An 18,024-nucleotide genomic window follows, 5' to 3' on the forward strand; every position below is an offset into this window, starting at 1 on the left:
CTGAAGCAGGCTACAGGCTCTGAGCTGTCAGCACAGAGCCCGACGCGGGGCTCCAACTCACGAACTGTGAGATCATGACCTGAGCCAAAGTCGGTCATCTAACCAACTGAGCCACCCAGGTGCCCCGAGGGTAAAGAGATTTTATAGGAAGGTGAAAAGAATGCCCTTTTGGGTGGAGTCCAGTACCTTCAGGATCTGACAGCATCAGGAACTGGGGTGCAAGGACAGAAGTTCTATGAGCATAACATGAAGGCTCACACAGGTGCTTTCACAGGGAGAATCCCCTGTGGGACTCACAGGATCCCTGTGAGGAATGCAGGCAACATGCCACCTCCCAGGAGGCATCTGACAAGCAGGGAAGTTAACATTTGTCCAAAGTCGGGACTGAAAGTTCCGCTTCCAAACCCAACCAGCAGTCCCCCCACCCTCCACTGAACCTCATCCTCCCCCAGTGGAAAATAGCCTGTGCCGACTCCCTTCTCCTGATTCCCGTGGATGGGCAGGCATAGTACGGGAGACATGTCCCAGCCTCTGTTTCCCTGCTGTGGCCTCCCTGTAAGGGCTCTGCTCCCGGAGAGAGTCAGGCCACAGCAGCTGACATCTCAGAGACTGGGGACCTGGGATCCCATTGAAAGAGATTAGGGGTGCTCCTTGGAGGTCCCAGGATTGATCAGGCAGACCCTTAACTTTGTGTCAGTTTTCCTGGGCTGCCATAACAAAATGCAATGTTCAGCGTGGCTTTAAAAAAAAAAAAAAAGCCAGGTATTTTCTTCCACAGTTCAGGAGGCTGGAGGTCCAAGACACATCAGAATGTGTATTTTCTTGTGACATCTCCTTGGCTTACAAATGGCCACCCTTTCGTTGTGTCCTCCCTTAGTGTGTCTTCTGTGCATGCAGAGGTCTGGAGCCTCTCTGTGTCCCAGATTGCCTCTTATGATGACACCACTGAGAGTGGATCAGGGCTTACCCTCATGTACTCATTTTCAGTCCGAGAGCCTTCAAGGTTCTAACTCCAAATAGAGTCACCTTCTGATACTGGGATTGAGGACTTCAGCCTATCAATTTGAAAAGATCCAGTTTGGTCATTAACACTCAGCCTGCTGGACCCCTCAAACTCATGTCCTCCAGGAAAATCCACTTCCCTCCCCATACCAACAGCCCCAAAGTCTAAACCACTGTATAATCCACTCCAAGTCCCAAATCTCAGCTACTATCATCTAAGTCCAGAGTAATTGAGATTTGAGACATGATTCCTCTTGAGGAAAACCTGTTTTCTTCCAGCTATAAACCTGTGAATGCAGACACATTCCCTGCTTCCAGAATACAATGGCATGCGGAGAGTTTAGATAGTCCCATTCCAAAAGAAGGAATCGAAAAAAGGAAATGGGTCACCTGTCCGCAATAGGTAAAAAATCTAGGAGGGAAAATTCCCTTAGATTTCAAAGGCTTGAGGGTTATGCTCTTTGACCGGATGCATTGTCTTCTGGGCCTAGCGGGCTGGTGTCCCTGCCATGCAGCTTCCCCCGGAATGCCATTGTCAGGTGGGAATCCTGTAATACAGATAATCCTTGATATCCTTAATAGTCTGCCCCTCCCCTCCCACCCCCCCCCCAGTATCTCCTGCTGTGTAAGGTGTTCCCTTCCCAGGTATCCAGGTGTTCCTCCTCCTCTACCTCAGAACGTTCCATGTCCTTACCTGTACTTCCGCTTTCTTGCAGCCCTCCCATAGTTTACTCAGATGTTTTTCCTGGAAGAACCAGGCACAAGAGGGCCGGTATCCTATACAAATTGGACCAGAAATGCATTTGACTCACAAGTGCAGATGGTGAGATCCACGTTTGTCACCGTTGGAGAGACAGGTGACAGATGAGCAAGGGCAGGAAGTTAGAATGATCCATGAGGAATGGGTTGGAGTTGGAGACATCAGCCTGAAGTCATGTTGGCTGTGTATGGACACAAATCGCCCCCCACACACGTTTCTACCTATGTGCACGAGCGGTTCAGCACACACACATACGTTTTCTTGGTGTTTGAGCTGAGAGGGCGTGAACACAGTGACACCCAGGAGCAGTGAGCATACCTAGTGTCCATGCCTTGGTCCATGACACGGTTCCCCCACAGCAGCAGCCAGGGGCTGCCTGGAAAGACGGTGCAGCCTGGACTAGGACAGGACGTGTATGAAATCAGCCCGCAGAGCTGCAGTGCCGTAAGTCAGGACATGCTAAACAACTCGGTTTCTAAAAATGGTCTATGTCAGAGGGACACAGGAGTCACCCGAAAGAGCGGGTGAAAAAAAAATTTTTTTTTAACATGTATTTATTTTTTAGAGACCGAGAGAGACAGAGCATGAGCAGGGGAGGGGCAGAGGGAGTGGGAGACACAGAATCCAAAGCAGGTTCCAGGCTCCAAGGCATCAGCACAGAGCCTGTCCTGGGGCTCAAACTCACGAACTGCGAGATCATGACCTGATCGGAAGTCGGTCGCTCAACCGACTGAGCCACCCAGGCGCCCCATGAAGTCGGATGTTTAACCGACTGAGCTACCCAGGTGCCCCTATATTTATTTATTTTTGAGAGGGAGAGAGAGAGAGACAGAGTGCAAGCAGGGGAGGGGCAGAGAGAGAGGGAGACACAGAATCTGAAGCAGACTCCAGCTCTGAGTTGTCAGCACAGAGCCTGATGTGGGGCTCGAACCCACAAACCACGAGATCATGACCTGAGCCGAAGTCGGACACTTAACCGACTGAGCCACCCAGGCGCCCCAGAACACCTTGAATTTAAACAAGAGCAGAAGAGGCGGTATTGGTTGTAACTCAGTATCAAACAGATGTGCAGGAATCAAAACTGATAAGAGGAAATCACTGAATAAATATTTTTTTTAATGTTTATTCATTTTTGAGAGACAGAGAGCGTGAGTGGGTGAGGGGCAGCGAGAAGGAGACACAGAATCCGAAGCAGGCTCCAGGCTCCGAGCTGTCAGCACAGAGCTTGACGTGGGGCTCGAACCCACAACCCGAGATCATGACCTCAGCCAAAGTCAGATGGTCAACCGCCTGAGCCACCCAGGCGCCCCGGAACACCTTGAATTTAAACAAGAGCAGAAGAGGCAGTATTGGTTGTCACTCAGTATCAAACAGATGTGCAGGAGTCTACACTGATAAGAGGAAATCACTGAATAAAAGAGAAAAAAATATCTCCTTTTCTGAAGAGTCCACATAGTTTATGTAGAAATTTTATCCTTAAGAAAGTAGAACAGATAATCCTTATTGTAAATGTGGGCTGCACACAGTGACTTCTTTGCAATGAGTACAGTATGAAAAGGGGACACCTAAGTTTCGATAACGGGTCCTCATGCACATGACCTCCTCCACAGATCGCAGCCCAAGAAAGGCAGGGCGGTCCTTAATCTGTCTGCCACAGTTTTCCAAGAGGTACACTTAACAGCTAGACCCCTGGCAGCAGCCCAGGAATCTGACCTGTGACCGACCGATGAAGGAAACAACTGCCTCTGATTTCGGATCTGCAGAGCTGGCATTGAGACTAACCAGACCCAGTGGCCCAGGGGACACTGTTAGGGTGCAGCCTACATAAACCATCAGTGAACAAGGATATACATTTAGGGCAGTCTTAGAATTGAAACTTCCTAGTGCCGGTGACTTTGGCTACACCATGGAAAGTTTAAACTTTCCTGTAAAGGGATAGGTCCCACGGATTCTTCTCAAGCTGACATGTTGCTGGGACCCATCTGTCTTCATTTGTGAATATGCACTTTCCAGGGGACATGGAATTTTGGTGCCCTTCTTTCCTTGTCAGAAATGGAGTCCATGTGGACACTTTCCAAAATTGGTTTTTAAGAGTGAGTTTTGAGGAGAGCTCACTAAAAAGCTAATCACTACCTAAAAAAAAAAAAAAGTACATCGTGTAGTTGTGTTGTGGAGGCACCAAATTCATATACCGGTGGGGCTTCTAGGTGGGCTCTGCCTCCCTTTGGCAGAGGTTCCAAATGACAGACTCATTACTCACAGAGACTTGTGCCATCTCCCAAACTCCAGGAGTGCAGGAGGGGCTAGACCCCCTTTTATGTGGTGGGAAGCCAGCGACACAAGGATTTTTTCCCTTTACTCCTGGACGGATTAAGCACTGTGAACCTGTCCATAGATTTTCACTTTAATTTTCACTGGAAAATAGGACTCTCAATTTGGTGGGGTTATAACAGCCACACATATTGGCATAAGACAAGGTGATTGAGACTGAAGCCTCTAACTTGCCAACGGAGAGCACATCATGTATATAATGAAACTTTATTTGGTGATCATGTCTCCTCTGACTCCTCTCTGCTGTGACAATTTATCGGATTTTCCTCATTTTTGACGATCATAATAAAGACAAACCTTGAAGTATATGTTACCTGATATGTAATTGCTGTGCTACATTGTTAAAGTGTTTTAAATTCCATACAATATTTTTCACTTTTCTACTTCAATTCTTATTTTCAATGTTATTCTTATTTTTGACTATTCTTATTTTCTATTTCAATTCCTGTAGGTCTTGAAAAACCTCTTACAAACAAGCATACATTTGACCCCTTTCCTTTGGAAGTTGTACCGTTAGTGTTTGTTGGTTTTTCAACCTAGAAATTTCAGCATGATTTGAAAAACTAATCAGTCTTTTTGGCTAGTACATTAAACTGTTTCTTGACAGTGTAAGGACAGTATGCATAAATCTCACAAGAGCCCATGATTTTATTGGTGATATGTTTTGAAATACCTACAGCCCTTTAATACGGTACAGAGATCAACGACACTATGCCCACTGATCACATTTCTGCATGCAGCGCAGACATCAATGCACAGAATATCATCAGACCCCCAGAAGCCCCCATCTGCTGTCCCTCTCAGTCACCACTCGTAGGGTAAACACTGCTGGGACCCCTACCAGCATAGGTTATTTTTGCCTGTTTGGTATTTTATATAGTAGAATAATAGAGCATGAACTCTTTTGTATTTGACTTTTTTCATTTCTTATGTTGTTTGGGAATTTATCCTTCCATATTATTCATCCCCTGGCATTGCTGTATAGGATTCCATTTTAGGAATATCAAACAACTAATCATTCCACTGTTACCAGGAGTGAATCTAGAGAAACAAGATTTAAGGAAGAGATTTCTGAATGGGTTCTTGAGTAGAAACCAAAGAATTAGATTTCAAATCCCTTTAGATTTAAAAATGCAAAAGAGAGCACTGATAACCTATCACGGAATATCTTCCCTCAACACTCCTAATCAGCTACTTAAAAAAAAAAAGTATCTGGGTGAACATGCGTTTGATACTTGCAAAGAATTTTGGAAAACTAATAAACATGATAACATTGGCTGGTTGCTCTTAATGTTGCTGGACAAAGAGGTCAAAGAAAAGGCTGACCTCGGGAGTTTGAGGTTCCAGCTGAAGCTCCGTGTAAATAAATGACCCCAAGGCCTGTATGTGCCCCGAAGGAGACCCAAGCGTTTCCTTCCAGACCCCATCTTGCCAACGTGCCCAGCTCATCTTAACATAATAGAGAAAAATCCACTTTTTCCTGATCACAACACATGTCTGCTTACATTGTTAACACTCACTTGACGGTCTTCAAATATCAGTGGAAACAGTTTTTCGTTTTTGTACTTTCCTTTGCCCCGATGCTCTTTATCCTGGCCATTTCCTCATGAAAATATGGTAAACATGGTGATCTGCCTTCGTAACATCATGTTTCAAATGAATCAGTGCCCTCTAAGGGTGTGACTTACCTACAAAACTCCTAACTGGCTCCCAGAGACACTACTGCCCAAGAATGGATTTTTCCTCCAGCTCCACCCAGGCTATTCATTATTTACTGGGGACATTATATTCAGTTGAAGGCATGACAAGGCCACATGCTAAGCCATATTCGTATAACTTTTCCCCAAATTTCATGCCAGATGCATTTCTTGGAAATTTATTGCATTAGGTTGAAAGCCACACACTGGAAGACTTCTCTGGAATATACAGATTGTTTCCAGACCAGGCATTTATTACTGCATATAAATTCTGAACTCCTCTACTGAAAGTATTAGGAAAACTTCAATTATATAAGTATTTACAAGACAAATATATTTCATTACAATGTTATTATGATTTATTGTTTATTTTGAAGAAATGCTCGGCATGTCCTATTTATCATTCCCTTTTGACTCGTAGTGTTATTTAGAACACTGAAGGGGGTGAATTAATTGGCAACTACATTATACAAATACACACAGTTTACATATTTCTCCTAAGATGAGGGGATTTTATTATTTAAAAAAAAGTTTAAGTTTATTTGAGAGAGACAGAATTTTTATTTGAAAGAGAGAGAGTCTTAAGCAGGCTCCATGCTGATTCCACGACCCTGGTGTCCTGACCTGAGCTAAAATCAAGAGTGAGATGCTCAGTGGACTGAACCACCCAGGCGCCCTGGATGAGGGGATTTTATATTCCTTGTCCATGCAAAGCACAGCCTGGGTACCCTGGAGTCATGGCTCATGAGCAGAAAGGGGCTGACAGTTGGGAAACATACAGACACAAATGCAGTGACATTCATGATGATCCAGCTGGGATTTTCAAAAAAAGCCACAACAACTTGAAAGATGGAGGAGAGGGTGTAAAAACAGGCAAAGCTGCTCATCAGAAGAAGGATGATTTTGGTGGCTCTAGACTCATGGGAGGATCTGGAAGAGGCGTTGGTTCTTCGAATATGTTGGACCTGCTGCTTGTGCCTGTACAGGATGAAAACCATGGAGCTGCTGGCCCAGAGCATGAGCCCCAGACATAACACATCGGGGAACGATAACAACAGTCCATACAGTGAGTCACTAGCTTTGTCATGACGAACCGAAGAACAGTATCCAAAATGCTTTTTGTTTGTGGTGTTCTTATCACTCAATGTGCTCGTTAAGTACATGGGGAAGATGATATTCACCAGCATTTGCAGGACCCAACACAGGAAAATCGAGGGGAAAATGTATTTGGGCGCTTTAACTTTAAGCTCTGCCCACCTGGAGTTCCCAGGGCTGATGGTGATGGCCTGGTAGACGCTCAAGATGCAGATGCTACCAATGGACACTCCCCTCCCCACTCTGTGAAGAAAGAGAAGAAGTTTGCATCCAGTGTCACTGAGGAAATGTTTCCGCCCAAATGCTGCCATGGTCTGGGGGACTCCTTTACAGAGTAGGGCTAAGAAGTTGGCTCCAATCAGGTGCTTATGAATGAAATCTGTGGACCTCCACCTGTACTCAGTGAAGGAAAGGATGATATAATGACAAAGAAGTGAGAAATTTCCCAGGATTCCAACGGTAGTCTGTGTGAAGAAGATCAGACCGATGGCCAGATCCCTTGTGACCATTGTCTCTGGTCCCAGTCACTGACCGTTGCCTTCTGGGCTAGAACTTCCTTCATGGAAATATGAGACATGCGCCACATGTATCACGTCAGCTGAAATCCACTATGTTCTGCTTTCCATTCCTTGCCCCTTGGATACGCCTACTTGAGGTCTTCTTTTCACAGCAGCTTCTGAGGGCTGAATGTAGAACTTTTCAAGAGCCCTTATAATGTAAAATCACTCCTGTGAAGGCACTCACGAGAGAACTTCTTCATGCTCCACACATCTATGAGGTCGGCATTACTGTGGCTGTAATTAAAAGATGAACAGAACAGACACACAGAGAGGTTAAGGATCTGTCCAAATCTGCTCCTTCAGGCTGTCATATTGGTCTGCTAGACAGCTAGTTAGCTGTGTCCATCTAACAATCCAGGTCTATAGTTACTTTTGACTTGACCCCTTGTAGTTGATTTTCGAGTGGCGGTATTATATAATTTTCATTACAACAAGTTCCCATATACTTGTCAAGATTTATTTGATGGAACACTATCAATTCTGGGTCAAGCCTTAAATATCTTAGTGAATGTCATGCACTGCAGGTAGTAGTTTACTGCAGGAGCCTGTCCCGTAACTAGTTACATGTAGTGGATGTAAGAGGAGGTTGATACTACGATGGCAGAAGAAAGACTAATTTGATTTTATGTCACGAACCCAAGTGTAATGGCAGCAATCACAGGAATTGTTGAATGATCACATGTGATGCCATAAACTTTGGAACATAAAACACTAATGCCTGATAAAATAGCGTAAGGCAGAAACCTAAATTATTAATTTCAGATGATACAATTTTTAGTACCTGAGTTAAGACTACTAAGAACTAAGATTTGTGAGTGATACTAGCATAAAAGATATTAGCGCAAAATGGCATTTGCAAGGTGTGTATTGTTACGGAGTTTATGAATCGAAGTACTAGGTTTGTGTGTTGATAGCAGAATAATTTTTAAATGGGTGGAAAGAAGATGATATGAACCTGAGAACTGCCACCCGGAACTTAAAATTATGCCAACTGTTCCTTACCGGTTCACTTCCTAACTTTCAGAATGAATGTAGTTACACTATAATCAACAGCTTATGGATGTTTTCAGTGGAGACTCAGTTACTGTCCCCAATAATTGCATGGTACATCCAAAGGCAGAGGAAACCTTTCAGTTCAAGCCATTATCATTTGGATACACTTTCTGCACAGGATCATATGATTCCTGTAAATTCATCATACTCTTTACTGCAAGCATGGAGGTGTTACAGATGCACCTCTAGTAACCCTGAAATTTTAGTCTATGAATCCTATAATGTAGACTGCACAACAAATTGATTTTACAACTCAGTCTGTAAGGACTTAAAAATCTCTGTGTATTATTACTTGCATTAAACGCCAAGAAATCACTATGAACAGAGATGGCATTTATTGCATCAGGAGCCGTCAGCGATTGGTGAAGGGCTAGGACCCCATCTCCTCTTAACTAGCTCAGCTCAAGCCTCAGAATTATTCCACCTTCCTGCATGGCTTTCACAATGAACCAGCTAATATAAAGAAGATTTCTGATATGATCACTCACCCAGACTCTTGATACAGACACTGCCTCTCAGACTGAAAGAGAAATCCTCACCGACTCCTTCCTGCTTCCAGGAGGGGCTCAGTGTGAAGGGCATGGCAGACAGTCCATGTGTGGGAGGGGGGCAGCCAGACCCTGTGATATAGCTTTGTGATCCTGTGAGGTCACCTCCCTCACAACTGCAATTATTTCATTTGCAGCCACACTGGGAATACAGTCTTGGGAGCTGAAGATGTTTCTCAAAAATTTCCCCAGTTGTTAATTACAAAAAAAAAAAAATGGTTATGAGTTTCTAGTTAGAACTGTGTAAGGAGACTGAGTATTTGTGAGCAGCCTTTTCCCCACTTGATCCCTGTAGGTAGACAGCATGTCCTATGAAGGACATCAGGAAATACTGAGTACTCACATGTGAGGGATTAGTAGGGAAGGATGTGTATCTCCCTGGGTTCTTCACTTCCCAGGGAAGTTCCTCTACCCAGAAACTAGTACTTTCCTAATCTTCAGACCACTGAACTAATAACCAATTAAGGTTATTTGTACATAAACAGAATGACACAAAAATACCTAGGAAGAACATGCAGGGATACAAGTAAAAGGAAGTCCGTGATGTAAATAAATTATTATTGAAATCACTTCACAATCGAAGTTAATGAATTTGGACTTGTTCGAATAATTCAGTGCCAATTCATATGAAAATTATGTAGGAAAATGTGCTTTCCCCACTACCTCACTCCCACTACCCTCGCTGGCCCCGACTGCCTGTGTCTCTTTCACCTCTTTCACAGTCTCCTCCAGGTTTCCTCTCCTAACATTCTGTATCTAGCTTGTATCGCACTGTCTTCCTCCAAGGCCCAACTGCCCCACATATAAATAATCTCCTTGCTCCTCTCCCACCATGATTTTAACCCCTTCGAGACATTGTCTCATGCGAATTCCACCAACTGCAGACCACTAAACTTCTGTACAAAGTGCCCATCCAATCACGTGGTGAAATCGAATCCCCAGTGTGATGGCATTTGGAGATGGGGCTTTGGGAGACGCATAAATCATGAGGATGAGCTCTCTCCTGAATAAGAACATTGACCTTGTAAAAATGACTCCACAGAGTTCACTAGCCCCTTCCACCAGGAGAGTACACAGCTATAGGATGGCCATCTATGAGCCAGAAGTGGGTGGGCACGGGAAATGGTAGTTCTTAAAATCTCTCAGGTGACGGTAACAAGAAGCTAGCGTCGAGGACCAGTTAACCAAACGCTGCCTCTTAAAGTGTTATGTGTATGCGAATCTGCATTCCTGTTGAAACAGAGTCTGCAGGAGAACCCTACTCTAGGAGATTGAGATACAGCTGTGGTCCCGCCGATGAATTACCATTTTCAACAGAGTCTCTGGTGGTGCTGCTGCTTCTCTCCCCAGAACTCGGTTTCCACAGCATCCCCCACCCAATCCGCCTTTCGGTAGCCCTAGAGAGAGCAAGCAGAGCACACCTGACCCTCTTACTCGCTAATGTCCCATCTCAACACAGATGCTGTGGGTTCCTCACATGTAGCAAATGAAGAGGAAGGACCAGAACCAGCACAGGTGATTGCCGTGGGGACGGAGCGGCTGCTAGAGGGAAAGTCTGAGGACCCTCCAGGGAAGCCTGAGCGCGCAGTTGCACGTGGCAGGTCCTAAGAGGGGGTTGGCCTTCTTGGGCGGCCTCTGCGCAGGCGCGAGCTCGGGGATGGGCGTGTGGGCGTGGCTACGGCCTCGTTGCGCCTGCGCGCATGTCCGGCAGGGTCAGGTGACCGTTGAGCTCCCGCAGACGCCCTTGGCCCTTCCAGGTGAGGAACTGGCTTAGAGCTGCGGCTTCTCCTCCTGGAAGGTTAGTTCTCAGGGAGTGTGGGCTGGCGGTGGCCTGGGGGTGCTTGCGGGCCCCGGGGAGGGACGGGACCGCGTGCTGAGGGCAGCTCGGCTCTGGGCTCACGGCTGCCCGGAGCCTGCCCGCGACAGGCGGGTGTCAGGGTCGCGTGAGAGGGACAGATTCGCACTAGAGTCTGGTGGCGCTTTTATCCGTGTGTCTTCGGTGACGGGTCCCAGTACCCGGTGCTGCCCTCGAGGGCGTCTAGGTTTGAATGGAGGAAGGATTTGGGTTCCCGGGTGGGGGTGGGGTTGAGGGGAGTTGCGATGTTCGGCCTTTGGTGCGCACGCACGAGGTCCTGGGCTGCAAGGGAGTGGAATGAGCGGGTTCCAGGACCCACCTGGAGAGGAGAGAGCGCGTGTTAGTGCCAAGATGGGTTTTGTGCTTCCATTTGTGGCTGCAGGTAGAGCGGAATATGAGCCTTGGTCAGTGAGCTTGGGTTGAAATGATCTTGTGGGGGTGGTCGAGGGGTCCAGATGTTGGGGGATCGGGTGTGGACTGGAGGTCCTGAGCGTGACGGGGGCAGGATGGGCCGGAGACTTGGGCATAATGCGAGGTAGGTTAGGACCAGCATTGTTGGGAGGCCTCGTCAGCTGCGGTCTGGTTGTGTGCGGGGCTGAGCCAGCCCGGTGTCCAGGCGCCGGCGCAAGTGTGGGCCGAGCGCCGAGCACGCCGCTTCTAGCACTCGTGATCCACGTGGCAAGTGCAAGCGCTCAGGCCCAGACGCTGCCGGGGGAGAGCCGAGCTGCCAGCCACGTGCAGAGGCCGGACCTCCAGGGCCTCCACGCGGCCACCTCGCTTGACTCGTGTCTTCACCTGGACCCGCGTGCTTCTGGAGCAGTGGCGCGATGTCCCGGCATAAGTCTTGAAAATTGCACTCCACGTTGCCCGCCGATTCTTCTCGCGGTCGGATTTGTCGCAGAGATTCTCGCAGCGCACACGTGAAGCTATTTTCATCACAGATTTGTTTGAAAACGAACAAGTGGAAACATTTTAAACGGGCAACGATAGATGTTTGGATTATTTGTGTAAGGGACTGAAGCCTTTGGAACTGTTACCTTAAATGTATATTCGATGACATACAAAGATATTTTTAACCCATATAAATAAAAGCGGTGATAAAACAGCCTTTAGAGAGTGTCAGCTTATTGTCACCTTTTGAGTGCAATATATGTATCCTAGGGGTGTCAAGTATGGAAAATAACGTGTGAAGGTTATCGTATATTCACATCACAAGTTTGAGTGTGCATTTCACTCTGTTATAGGACCACAGGCTTTTTCTTTTTTAATTTAGTGATAGTTTCTCGTGTTAATAAAGTGTATTGGTTAAGATAAAATTGTAAAATAATCATTTCAGTTTTCCCATGTAGTTTTTTAAAGATTTGTTTACTTTTTAAAGTTTGTTTATTTAAGGAATCTCCACACCGAATGTGGAGCTCAGACTCACAACCCAGAGATCAAGAATCACATGATGTATAGGCTGAGCCAGCCAGGAGCCCTAGTTTTTTCCCATATTTTTTAAGAACATTTAATCTGTTCACAATGTTACATGTAGTAATGTGTTTCATTGTGTACAAAGCATTACAATGAAATCATATCTAGAAAAATAAGGCAAGTTGAATATTTAGGTTATAAGATTAACATAATTTAATGCCTCTGTACCAAAAGTTTTCATTAAGTGATTTTTTTTGTTAGAATTGCTTAACACCTCTCTAACACTGATCCGTAACTAGGGTAATTTTCCTGTGGTTTCCCCCCCATCCCCTGCCCGGCCCAAGATCATGTGGCAGTGTTGAGTGACCTTTACGTTTGGGGAGGAGTGAGGTGCGGGTTGCTTCTGGCACATAGTGGAGTGGGAGATATAGACACATATCCTGCTATGTACAGGACAACTCCCACCACGGAGAGGTATCTAGGTCACAGGTCAGTAGTGCCAAGGTTGGGAACACTGATCCAAAGGGTCTGATGACTTTTCTTCTATAAAATTCTCATTCATTTGTATATTGGTGGATTTTGCATGGAAGTACATGCATTTGCTTTTTCAGAAATTGCAAAGAGTTCTATCTTTGGGGGAGGAAGACAGACGTGTGGAACTGTTGGAAGAAGGGATGAAACCTGTGAGGTTGAATTGCAGTTGGAAATTCCAATAGGAGATTCAGTTTTTATTTTTTTAACTAATTAAGTTTTAATTTACATCCAAGTTAGCATATAGTGCAACAATGATTTCAGCAGTAGATTTCTTATTGCACCTTACCCACTTAGCCCATCCCGCCTCCCACAACCCCTCCAACAACCCTCTGTTTGTTCTCTATATTTAAGAGTCTCTTATGTTTTGTCGCCCTCCCTGTTTTTATATTATATAGTTTGCTTTCCTTCCCTTATGTTCATCTGTTTTGTATCCTAAGTTCCTCATATGAGTGAAGCCATATGAACTTTGTCTTTCTCTCACTGACTAATTTCATTTAACATAATACCCTCTAGTTCCATCCATGTAGTTGCAAAAGGCAAGATTTCATTATTTGTGATTGCCGAGTAATACTCCGTTGTATACATAAACACCACATCTTCTTTGTCCATTCAGCTGTCAATGGACATCTGGACTCTTCCCATACTTTGGCTCTTGTCGATAGCACTGCTATAAACATAGGGGTGCATGTGCCCCTTTGAAACAGCATACCTGTATCCCTTGGATATATTCCTAGTAGTGCAATTGCACGGTCATAGGGTAGTTCTGTTTTTGATTTTTTGAAGAACCTCCATACTGTTTTCCAGAGTGGCTGCACCAGTTTGCATTTCCACCAGCAGTGCCAAAGAGATCCTCTTTCTCCGCATCCTTGCCGACATCTGTTGTTGCCTGAGTTGTTAATGTTAGCCATTCTGACAGGTGTAAGGTGGTATCTCATTGTGGTTTTGACCTGTATTTCCCTGATGATGAGTGATATTGAGCATTTTTTCATGTGTCGGTTGGCCATCTGGATATCTTCCTTGGAGAAGTGTCTATTCATGTCTTTTGCCCATTTCTTCACTGGATTATTTGTTGTTTGGGTGTTGAGTTTGGTAAGTTCTTTTTGGATTTTGGATACTAACCCTTTATCTGATATGTCGTTTGGAGATATCTTCTCCCATTCTGTCAGTTGCCTTTTAGTTTTGCTGATTGTTTCCTTTGCTGTGCAGAAGGTTTTTATTTGATGAGGTCCCAGTAGTTCATTTTTGCTTTTGTTTCCCTTGCCTCTGGAGACGTGTTGTGTAAGAAGTTGCTGCGGCCAAGATCAAAGAGGTTTTTGCCTGCTTTCTGCTCGAGGATTTTGATGGCTTCCTGTCTTACATTGAGGTCTTTCATCCATTTTGAGTTTCTTTTTGTGTATGGTGTAAGAAAGTGGTCCAGGTTCATTCTTCTGCGTGTCTCTGTCCAGTGTTCCCAGCACCACTTGCTGAAGAGACTGTCTTTATTCCATTGGATATTCTTTTCTGCTCTGTCAAAGATTAGTTGGCCATACGTTTGTGGGTCCATTTCTGGGTTCTCTATTCTGTTCCATTGATCTGAGTGTCTGTTCTTGTGCCAGTACCATACTGTCTTGATGATTACAGCTTTGTAGTGTAGCTTAAAGTCTGGGATTGTGATGCCTCCTGCTTTGGTTTTCTTTTTCAAGATTGCTTTGGCTATTCGGGGTCTTTTCTGGTTCCATACAAATTTTAGGATTATTTGTTCTAGCTCTGTGAAGAATGCTGGTGTTATTTTGATAGAGATTGCATTGAATATATAGATTGCTTTGGGTAGTATTGACACTTTAATAATGTTTGTTCTTCCTCTCCAGGAGCATGGAATCTTCTTCCATGTTTTTGTGTCTTCAGTTTCTTTCATAAGCTTTCTATCGTTTTCAGTGTATATATTTTTCACCTCTTTGGTTAGATTTATTCCTAGGTATTTTATTGTTTTTGGTGCAACCGTAAATGGGGTCGATTCCTTGATTTCTCTTTCTGTTGCTTCATTGTTGGCGTAGAGGAATGCAACCAATTTCTGTGCATTGATTTTATATCCTGCCACTTTGCTGAATTCATGAATCAGTTCTAGCAGTGTTTTTTGGTGGAATCTTTAGGGTTTTCCATATAGAGTATCATGTCATCTGCAAAGAGTGAAAGTTTGACCTCCTCCTGGCCTATTTGGATGCCTTGTATTTCTTTGTGTTGTCTGATTGTAGAGGCTAAGACTTCCAATACTATGTTGAATAACAGTGGTGAGAGTGGACATCCCTTTCTTGTTCCTGACCTTAGGGAGAAAGCTCTCAGTTTTTCCCCATTGAGGATGATATTAGCATTGGCTCGTTCATATATGGCTTTTATGATCTTGATTTATGATCCTTCTATCCCTGCTTTCTTGAGGGTTTTTATCAAGAAAGGGTGCTGTATTTTGTCAAATGCTTTCTCTGCATCTATTGAGAGGATCATACGGTTCTTGTCCTTTCTTTTATTGATGTGATGAATCACATTAATTGTTTTGCAGATATTGAACCAGCCCTTCCTCCCAGGTATAAATCCCAGTTGGTCATGGTGAATAATTTTTTTAATGTATTGTTGGAGCCAGTTGGCTAATATCTTGTTGAGGATTTTTGCATCCTTGTTCATCAGGGAAATTGGTCTGTCATTCCTCTTTTTAGTGGGGTTGCTGTCTGGTTTTGGAATCAAGGTAATGCTGGCTTCACAGAATGAGTTTGAAAGTTTTCCTTTCGTTTCTATTTTTTTGGAACAGCTTCAAGAGAATAGGTGTTAACTCTTCTTAAATGTTTGGTAGAATTCCCCTGGAAAGCCATCTGGCCCTGGACTCTTGTTTTGGGGAAGTTTTTTTTTTTTTTAATTATAAAATTTTTTTTTAACGTTTATTCAGTTTTTTGATATGGAGAGAAGGAGCGTGAGCAGGGGAGGGGCAGAGAGAGAGAGGAAGACTCAGAATCTGAAGCAGGCTCCAGGCTCTGAACTGACAGTATGGAGCCCAACACAGGGCTAGAACTCACGGACTGTGAGATCATGACCTGAGCTGAAGTCGGATGCTCAACAGACTGAGCCACCCAGGCACCCCTTGGGGAAGGTTTTTGATTACTAGTTTGATTTCCTTACTGGTTATGGGTTTGTTTCAAGTTTCTATTCCTGTTTCAATTTTGGTAGTGTATATGTTTCTAGGAATTTGTCCATTTTTTCCAGATTGCCTATTTTATTGGCATATAATTGCTCATAATATTCTCTTATTGTTTTTATTTCTGTTGTGTTGGTTGTGATCTCTCCTCTTTCATTCTTGATTTTATTTATTTGGGTCCTTTCCTTTTTCTTTTTGATCAAACTGGCTAGTGGTTTATCAGTTGTGTCAATTCTTTCAAAGAACCAGCTTCTGGTTTCATTGATCTATTCTGTTTTTTTTGGTTTCGATCGCATTAATTTCTGCTCTGATCTTTATTGTTTCCTGACTTCTGCTGGTTTTTGGTTTTATTTGCTGTTCTTTTTCCAGCTCTTGAAGGTGTAAGGTTGGGTTGTGTATCTGAGATCTTTCTTCCTTCTTTAGGAAGGCCTGGGTTGCTGTATACTTTCCTCTTATGACCTCCTTTGCTGCATCCCCGAGGTTTTGGGTTGTGGTGTTATCATTTTCATTGACTTCTATATTCTTTTTAATTTCCTCTTTAACTGCTTCCGTAGCCCACTCATTCTTTGGGAGGATGTTCTTTAGTCTCCAAGTATTGGTTACCTTTCCAAATGTTTTCTTGTGGTTGGTTTCAAGTTTCATAGCATTGTGGTCTGAAAATATGCACGGTACGATCACGATCTTTTTGTACTTGCTGAGGGCTGATTTGTGTCCCAGTATGTGGTCTCTTCTGGAGAACGTTCCATGTGCACTGGAGAAGAATGTATATTCTGCTGCTTTAGGATGAAATGTTCTGAATATAACTGTTAAGTCCATCTGGTCCAGTGTGTCATTCATAGCCATTGTTTCCTTGTTGATTTTGCAATTAGATGATCTGTCCATTGCTGTGAGTGGGGTGTTGAAGTCTCTTAATGTGATGGTATTACTATCAATGAGTTTCTTTATGTTTGTGATTAATTGATTTATATATTTCGGTGCTTTCACGTTTGGTGCATAAATGTTTACAATTGTTAAATCTTCTTGGTGGATAGACCCCTTTATTATGATATAATGCCCTTCTTCATCTCTTGATACAGTTTCTATTTTAAAGTCTAGATTGTCTGATATAAGTACGCCTGCTCCGGCTTTCTTTTGTTGACCATTAGCATGATAGATGGTTCTCCATCTCCTTACTTTCAATCTGAAGGTGTCTTTAGGTCTAAAGACACAAAAGGACTTAGGTCTAAAGTGGGTCCCTTGTAAACAGCATATAGATGGATCTTGTTTTCTTATGCATTCTGTTACCCTGTATCTTTTGATTGGAGCATTGAGTCCATTGATATTAGAGTGAGTACCGAAAGATACGAATTTATTGCCATTATGTTGCTTGTAGAGTTGGAGTTTCTGGTGGTGTTCTCTGGTCCTTTCTAGTCTTTGTTGCTTTTGGTATTTAATTAAATTAATTAATTTCATCTTTTTTCCCCATCACAGAGTCCCCCTTAAAATTTCTTGCAGGGCTGGTTTAGTGGTCACAGACTCCTTTCATTTTTGTTTGTCTCGGAAACTTTTTATCTCTCCTTCTATTTGGAATGACAACCTTGCTGGGTAGAGAATTCTTGGCTGCATGTTTTTCTGATTCAGCACACTGAATATATCCTGCCACTCCTTTCTGGCCTGCCATGTTTCTGTGGATAGGTGTGCTTCAAACCTGATCTGTCTTCCCTTGTAGGTTAAGGACTTTTTTTCCCTTGCTGCTTTCATGATTCTCTCCTTGCCTAAGTATTTTGTGAATTTGACTATGATATGCCTTGTTGATGGTCGGTTTTTGTTGAATCTAATGGGAGTCCTCTGTGCTTCCTGGATTTTGATGTCTGTGTCTTTCCCCAGATTAGGAAAGTTTTCAGCTATGGTTTGCTCACATAACCCTTCTACCCGTATTTCTCTCTCTTCTTCTTCTGGGACCCCTGTGATTCTGATGTTGTTCCTTTTTATTGAGACACTGATTTCTCTAATCTTAAATTGTGCTCTTTTGCCTTA

The 18,024-nt window shown here is 43.9% G+C and overlaps 1 protein-coding gene across 1 annotated transcript; it reads right to left on the bottom strand.

The window, feature by feature from the left end:
* Nucleotides 1–1,696: 1,696 nt before the first annotated feature.
* Nucleotides 1,697–7,394, bottom strand: LOC128773630 (vomeronasal type-1 receptor 4-like; the record flags this gene model as incomplete). Its single annotated transcript, XM_053890880.1, has 2 exons — nucleotides 6,458–7,394; nucleotides 1,697–1,779 (listed from the first exon to the last, which is right to left on the bottom strand). Coding segments are annotated over exons 1-2 (1,020 nt in total), but the record flags the coding sequence as incomplete, so codon positions are not given.
* Nucleotides 7,395–18,024: the final 10,630 nt, after the last annotated feature.

Source organism: Panthera pardus, unplaced genomic scaffold, assembly GCF_024362965.1.
Source record: "Panthera pardus isolate Hobbes unplaced genomic scaffold, ASM2436296v1 HiC_scaffold_256, whole genome shotgun sequence".
Lineage (NCBI taxonomy): Eukaryota > Metazoa > Chordata > Mammalia > Carnivora > Felidae > Panthera > Panthera pardus.